The sequence below is a fragment of the Argentina anserina genome, chromosome 4 (assembly GCF_933775445.1).
Source record: "Argentina anserina chromosome 4, drPotAnse1.1, whole genome shotgun sequence".
In the NCBI taxonomy this organism is placed as follows: domain Eukaryota; kingdom Viridiplantae; phylum Streptophyta; class Magnoliopsida; order Rosales; family Rosaceae; genus Argentina; species Argentina anserina.
Genome location: NC_065875.1, coordinates 21,734,593 through 21,742,881, shown reverse-complemented (window position 1 = coordinate 21,742,881; position 8,289 = coordinate 21,734,593). Strand labels below are relative to the sequence as shown.

At 39.3% G+C, this 8,289-nt stretch overlaps 1 protein-coding gene across 1 annotated transcript; it reads left to right on the top strand.

Moving 5' to 3' along the window:
- Nucleotides 1-4,615: 4,615 nt before the first annotated feature.
- On the top strand, nt 4,616-7,978 carry LOC126790685 (putative disease resistance RPP13-like protein 1). The gene is made up of 2 exons (XM_050517018.1): nt 4,616-6,492; nt 7,515-7,978. Exons 1-2 carry the CDS (start codon nt 4,765-4,767, stop codon nt 7,650-7,652), a joined length of 1,866 nt encoding a protein of 621 aa, XP_050372975.1. The 5' UTR covers nt 4,616-4,764; the 3' UTR covers nt 7,653-7,978.
- Nucleotides 7,979-8,289: the final 311 nt, after the last annotated feature.

The window sequence follows — 8,289 nt, the reverse complement described above, 5'->3', positions numbered from 1 at the left end:
ATGTAATTGGTTGAATTAGAATGCATGATAGGTTCGAACTTGTAATTATGTGGTGTAATGGTAAATTTGGTTTAAGTTTGTTAAAGAGAAGTCGATCATGTAAATAATAATTTAGGTTTTATTTTAGTAGTTAATAATCAATCTCAAACCCCCCATTATTTGTTAACACTAAAAGTTTAGAGTTCCCTTCAATTCTCCGGAAAGAACGATCCCTGCTTATTCTATACTAACGATGATGTTTTACAGGGTTTATTATAGACGTTTTAACCAACGCTCTATCAGTTGGTGGATCTAATATAGCTCCGCCGGAGAACATCGAAGCAAACGCTGAAGATCTGAAGAAGTGGACAACATTGAATGCAAAGGCAGAATTTGCACTAAAGAAATCCATTTCTCCTGCCTTGTTCGATCATATTATGAATTGCACTTCAGCAAATGGTATTTGGGAGACTCTCAACAGGCTATTCAACAAGAAGGACATTGGACAACTACAAATGTTGGAGAATGAACTAGCCAATTCAAGCCAAGGTGATCTTTCAATTTCTTAGTTCTTCTTGAAGATTAAAAATTTGTGTTCGGAAATTTCAGTATTGGATTCAGATGAACCTATTTCTGAAGCTCGTGTGAGAAGGCATATTATTCGTGGGCTGAGAAAGGAGTACACTCCTTTTGTCACTTCAATTCAAGGATGGGATCGACAACCGTCTTTGGAAGAGTTTGAGAATCTGTTGTCTTCTCAAGAGTCTCTAGCACGACAAATGGCTGGGATTTCACTATCAAGCAATTCCAACACCGGGGAGGCACTCTATGCTCATGGAAAGAAGAATTTCAGATTTGAGAAGAAGGAGTTTAAGAGGCATGACAATGATGGACCTCGTGAATCTTCCTCTTATTACAAGAAGAAGATTAAGTGTCATCGGTGTGGTAGGCCTGGTCATATCAAAAGGTTTTGTGATATGAAGCTCAATTCAGGGAATTATGCTAGGAAAAATGGTGGCCCTCATGACTCAAGTCGTGGTGAAGATGAAGATAGTTGGGGGAAATGTTTCATGGTATCAACTACTCAAAATGGTGGCCCGTCATCGGTGATGGAATCAACTACTCAAAATGCCTTGGCTTCAATTAATTTCCAGAATGATTGGATTGTGGACTCCGGTTGTGGCCATCATTTAACCGGTGATGAATCAAAGCTCTCCATGTTACAACCACACACTGGAAATGAAGCTATGGTGACAGCAGACAATACAGTTCACAAGGTTGAGAATGAAGGCACTGTGGTCATCAATGATGGAGGTAACGATTCTATCACCCTAAATAATGTTTTTCATGTTCCTGGCATGAAGAAAAATCTTTTTTCTGTCCCAAATGCTGTGGATGCTGGTTATAGTGTTTTGTTTGGGCCACATGATGTTAAATTTCTCCGGAATGTTAAGTTTATAAAGGCAGATGTTGTGCATACTGGTAGAAGGGTAAAAGACACATTTGTGTTGTCTGCATCTTCATCTTATATTGACAAAGTGAGCTGCAATGAGAATGCATCTTTGTGGCATGCTAGATTGGGGCATGTGAACTTTTTTAAGTTGAGAGTTATGGTTCAAAAGAACTTAGTGAATGGCTTGCCTAGTTTGACAACTTTTCCCAGCAAAGAAGTGTGTGAAGGGTGCCAATTCGGGAAGTCTCATCGTCTACCATTCGGAATTTCCAAATCCAGAAGCAAGGCTCCTTTGGAATGCATTCATGGTGATTTATTTGGTCCTACTAGAACTCCTTCATTTTCTGGTTTTCGTTATTTGATGATACTTGTTGATGATTATTCAAGATATACATGGGTTTATTGTATTAAGCACAAATCAGATGCCTTTTTAAAGTTTCAGGAGTTCAAAGAAAATGTTGAAAGGGTTCTAGGCTTGAAGATTAAGCGGCTGCGAACTGACAATGGGGGAGAATTTATTTCAAATGAGTTCTTCTCTTTTTGTCGCAGATTTGGAATAAGAAGGGAACTTTCATGTGCAGAGACTCCACAACAAAACGACATTGCTGAAAGGAAAATTAGACATCTCACGGAGACATGTAGAAGCTGGTTGCATGCTAAAAACCTACCTAAAGCTCTTTGGGCAGAGGGTATGATGTGTGCAACTTATGTGATCAATCGGTTGCCTTTGAGTCCAAACAATATGAAGACACCTTATGAGTTGATGTTTGGAGAAAAACCTAGTGTAAAGCACTTCAAAGTCTTTGGCTCAATTTGCTATGTTCATGTGCCGGAGTCAAGGAGAGGGAAGTTGGATGCAAAGGCGAAAAAAATGCATTTTTATCGGTTACGATGAAAGGAAGAAAGGTTGGAAGTGCATGGATCCAACAACTCACTGCTTCGTTGTTTCTAGAGATGTTGTTTTTGATGAGATTACTTCATATTATGGGGCAGCTGCTAGTGGAGAGTCAAGGTTGCAGGACTATGAATTTGTGGATTTGCCAACATCCTCAAATGTTCCTAGCACTACTATGATTTCATCTGATATGCAGCAAGGTGAAAGGGGGAGCATTAATTATGGAAATGGAGCAGAGATTGAAGGTGAAAGAGCTTCTGAAGATGGTTATGCAAGTGTTGTAGCAAATCAAAGACCAAGAAGAACTATCATTAAGCCGGCCCGTTATCGAGATGAAAACTTCACAAGCACCTATTCCTGTTTCTTCTCAGGACCAATTGATGATGAAGAACCTACTTGTTATGATGAAGCTAAATCAAGTGATCAATGGAGGCAAGCCATGGATGAAGAAATGAATGCTCTTATTAAGAATGAGACTTGGGATCTTGTTCCAAAACCCGAGCATGTGAATCCAGTTACATGTAAATGGGTTTACAAGCTGAAGAGGAAGGTTGATGGCAGCGTAGATAGATTTAAAGCTAGACTAGTGGCACGTGGTTTCTCTCAAAGCTATGGAGAAGACTATGAAGAGACTTTCAGTCCCGTTGCCAAGATGACTTCGGTTCGTGTTGTCATTTCCTTGGCAGCTTCTCAAAATTGGAAGCTATGGCAACTCGACGTTAAAAATGCGTTTCTATATGGTGATATTGACAAGGATATTTACATGGAGCAACCTATAGGATACGCATCAGAGGCTCATCCCAGGCATGTGTGTAAACTCAAGAAAGCCTTGTATGGCCTAAAACAAGCGCCGAGAGCATGGTATGGAAAAATTGCTGAGTTTTTACAATTTTGTGGTTATCATTCTACTGAGGCGGATTCTAGTCTTTTTGTTAAGAAGGGTGGAGACTTGCATATGGTGGTTCTTTTGTATGTGGATGATATGATAGTGACTGGAAGTGATGAAGTTGAGATTGCCAAGCTAAGGGCAGAATTATCTACTCGATTTGATATGAAGAACCTTGGTGAGCTGAGCCATTTCCTTGGCCTGGAAGTGAAAAATATGAAGGATGGTGTTATGTTATCACAAGAAGGTTACGCAAAAAAGCTAATTGAGAAATATGGGCTGAAACTGAGTAAGAAAAGATCTACTCCTCTTGACACAAGTGAGAAATTAAGGAGGGATGAAGGATCATTCTTACCAGATGCTAAGTCCTATCGTTCCCTTGTTGGTGGCCTTCTCTATTTGACAATCACAAGGCCAGATATTGCTTTTTCAGTTGGACTCGTAAGCCGCTACTTGCAAGAGCCACGGAAACCACATCTAGAAGCAGCCAAGAAGATTCTCAAGTACGTCAATTCTACTCTTGATCTGTGTCTCTTTTACAAAAGTGGTGGTGGTTTCTTGTTGAATGGTTATACAGATGCTGATTTTGGTGGAGATTTAGACGAAGGAAGGTCCACATCTGGTTATGTATTTTTTTGCAATAATACAAGTGTTTCTTGGTGTAGCAAGAAACAAGATGCAGTCTCTTTATCTACAACAGAAGCAGAGTACAAGGCTGCTACACTTGCTGCACAAGAGTGTGTTTGGCTGCGAAGACTCATCAAGGATGTTTATTATCAAATTGACAAGGCTACTGATCTGTTTGGAGATAATCAAAGTGCTATTAAGCTTGCTTATAATCCAGTATGCCATGCTAGAACTAAACACATTAAGATTCAACATCATTTCATTCGGGAGAAGGTTCTTGATGGAACTATCAATAACAAGGAAGTAAGGAGTGAGCTCAATGTTGCAGACATTCTCACAAAGATCCTATCTAAAGGTCCATTCGAGTTTTTGCGTTCAAAGCTGGGGCTGATTTCCAAAAATAACTTTAAGGGGGAGTGTTGATTTAAAGTCCTTTTTGGAATCTGAAAAGTTTATGTTGTAGACATGTATTTTAATATGGTGTCATTATATATGTTGTATCACTTACTAGATGTCTCTAGAGTCCTTATGTGTCTAGAATTATCCTTTGTTTTATTTAAGAAGTAGCTTAGCTGGTCTGGGAATATCAAGAAAGAGAACAGCCATGTACAATCTGTTTTTGAGTAGGAAAGTCTCCATTCAGTTCATCTCTGTGTGTATTTTCTGGTTTCTGGTTTGTTCTTCTTCTTTGTTGGCTTATTGATCTTGGGCAGGAGAGATCTGCTACTGTGTTTGTTTCTCTATCTGCTACTGTATCTGTTTTGTTTCATGTGTGACAATGCTTGTTGGGAAATAATCAAACAAAGAGGGAATCTTGTTGAGCAGCGGACTAAGTTGGAAGCTAATGGCCTAGCAATATCAAAGAAGTGCAAAGGCTTTCCATGGGTAGCAAAAGTGATTGGAAGCTGTCTGCATTCGGGAGAGATGGAGTGGGATGCTTTGTTGAGGTATGAGTTTTGTGAACTGGAGGGACATAAAGCACGAATCTATCCAGTCCTCAAATGGTTGAGCTATGATAATATGCCTTCTTATCTGAAAAGATGTTTCAGTTATTGTTCTATTTATCCTCGTGATCATGTAGTTGAGAAGGATGATTTGGTGCAACTATGGGCAGCAGAAGGCTTTATTCAGTCCCAAGGTACAAGAGCAATTGAAGATGTTGGAAGACAGTATTTTGAGGAATTGTACTCGAGGTCTTTCTTTTCCCCAGTTCCAACTATTGGTGGTGATCAGCAGAGGTATAAAATGCATGAGCTCATTCATGATTTGGCAAGATTTGTTTCAACCAGCGTATGCTTTTGTATGGAGGACAAGATGCCTTGCTTGGTGTCTTCTAATGCTCGGCATGTGTCTTTGCTTTATGAAAATACTCAACTACCTAGATTGGAGGTGTTTTACAAGTATACGAAGTTGAGGACATTTACATTGCTTCCTAAGTTCCCATCTATTCCAAGGCCAGTCATGTTGCGTCCAAATTTTCCATCCAATCTAGGAGAAGTTCCTTATGAGTTTTTTGAAAGGTTGGGATGCTTGAGGGTGTTGAATTTGAGCCGTAGTCCCATCACTAAATTGCCTGAATCTATTGGAAATTTGATACATCTTCGTTACCTCAATCTTAGTCATACCCGTATTGAACTGTTGCCAAAGCCAATAACAACAATATGTGGGTTAGAAACATTGAAGCTTAAGAGTTGTCCTAAGCTTCTTCGTTTGCCTGAGAACTTGAAGGACTTGATTAAGCTACGACATCTTGACTTTGACAGACACCGTCAGCTAAGTTCTATGCCAATTGATATTGGGAAGTTAACCAGTCTTGAAACCCTGCATGCATTTAGGGTGGGGAAAGAGAAAGGATATCAGATTGAGGAGCTTAAGAACATGAGCTGTCTTCGTGGATCTATTTCTATTACAAATCTTGATAATGTAGCAGATTTTGTTCAGGCTGAGGTTGCTATGTTGCACAAGAAGAAATATATAGACAGGTTGGAGTTGGAATGGAATGGAATAAGAGGTCTAGTGCAACCGGTTCAGCAAGAAGTTCTTACTGGGCTTGAACCACATGCTCGGTTGAAAGAGCTGCGAGTAGCAGGTTACTGTGGTTTGTTATTTCCCAGTTGGATAGCCAACTCAGCATTCAGCAAGCTTGAGAGTATTGATTTAGAAAATTGCCCATTTTGTGAACTCCTTCCTTCTCTTGGCCAACTTCCAGCTCTCAAGAAACTTCTGATTCAAAATATGTCTACACTGGACGTTGTGGATCATCTGTTTTGTGGTTCCTCAGTTGCTTTTTTATCCTTGGAGACGCTAACACTTCGAGACATGCCAGAATTGATTAGCTGGACTGGATTACGTGACAATGACATGCCTTGCCTCAGAGACCTTAGCATTGATTCTTGTCCGAAATTGGCTACGATACCTTCATTTCAGTACCTAACTGCACTTCAATGTTTAGACATCAATCGTTGCCCTCAGCTTCAGTCTTTGCCAGAGGGAAGACTACCATCCTCACTCAAAACTCTGATCATTTTGGAGAGTGACATCTTGAAGGACAGGTGCAAGGTGGGAGAAGGTGCAGATTGGAATAAGATCAGATGGATCCCCAAAATATTGATTGAAGATATGGTGATTCCAGCACAAAGACCGGATAACCAGGTACTTGAAGTTGGATTTTATTTATAAAAAAAAACACTTTTTTTTTTCTCTTTGTATCTACTTTCTAAAAATAATAAAGTTTTTTTTTTATGCCAACTGGGAAGGAGTTATATATCAGTATTGCATGCCTGTCCAATGTTGTCTTAATTCGGTTCAACCATACAGTTTACAGCATGCAGGCTGCCGTGCAGGTCTTTCTGAGTTTGTCTCCATTGTTTTCTCTTGCACTACCGTACATGCTCTCATATATCCACTTAGGAAGTTTGAAGTCAGTATGAAATAAAAGCAATATCAGTTTCTTTATATTTGCCACATTTAGCTAGTGCGGAGAATTCTAGTGTTACCTGAAACATCGCCCATTCTTCAGGTCTGAGTACCCTAAGAGTTCAGGAACTATTTACAACTTGCCTTCTTTCTAAACAGAACTTGTTTTTCTTGTTGAAAATTCGCCAATAGTAAGTAGTGCAGGAATCCTCCCTTTTGGATTGCAGGGTACCAATGATGGATAATACTTCAGGATTTTAGTTCTCTGCCAATGAATCAACCATATCAAAATCAACTAGTTATTTGACTATACAATACTTCGGATGACCGAGCAGTATCAGTTCTCGCTATTTTCTTCTCTCTTTTTTTCTTAAAAGAAAACGAACCCGGGAATGGGTCGCTGTCTAGCTGATTATCAATCTACATTGCTAAATAATCAAGAAGAGATTGTCAAACATTTTAAATGAATACAGATAGTTTGCATATTTAAATGTGTATATAGTTTCTTCATCAAATCTGTACATCATGGGTTGTTATATGTAGTCCACCTGTGGGGTTAACCACAATTCTAGGAGAAGTTCTATTAACCTCACCTCAACAACCAGACAACAGACTTCAATAAGACTGAAACAATTGTTCCTTTAGCTCCTTCATACAACAGACTCTGAGTGATTAATGATGTTTAATATGTGGCTCTTTTGTCAGTCTTGTTTGAGCTGAGTGAAAATATAGACCTAAACATTGTATCTTTCGTGCAGATTGATGAGGTTCACGATGCTCCAGAAAATTTGTTTGGTAGCAGAAACTCCTTGTTGGTTTGCTGCGTAATTCTTTTTCCTCTGTTCGTCCTGTTTATGAGATCATTGTACCGGTACTTGTCCCAGGCCAGAGCTTAATTATCAGCAGATTCCACCAGAGGGACTGAATAAATAGATAACTTAATGTCATCCAAAATCCACTGTTATGTCATGATAGTTTATATGAGCTGGCCCAATGAATATACAGTAGTTGGAAACTTGGAATGTTTGATTAACTCACATGTTGATAAATGTCTGTCAAAGTTTATTTGAATTAGAGTTAAGTTTAGGCTAAATACTAGCTATTTTAGCCTTTCACAGGTCTCCACGATTTTGTGACAGGTTTAATGTATCAGATATTCCTATATTTGATCTCTAGAATACAATGTCACATGGAAAATCTTCATCCATCTCTGAGGCTTGCATATGATATATGCCCGAAGAGTTTAGGCCGATTAGTCTATAGGATTATGGATATATATATATATATATAGAGGGTGGTTCTAAGGCGGATGTCTGCAATGCTCTTAAAATGCGGACATCCCTAGTTTTTGCCACGATCAGCCACCGCCGACGACCCTTCTCTTATTGAACACACAGTAGAGGCATCCTGAGCTGCATTTTCCATGAAGATGAAGCCACCTCGATTGATCTCCTCCAAACTAGTAAAGGTTTAGACAAGGATCACCTGAAACTTCAAGCACCAATCAAGGTTGGCCGGAAACTATAGCCAGCG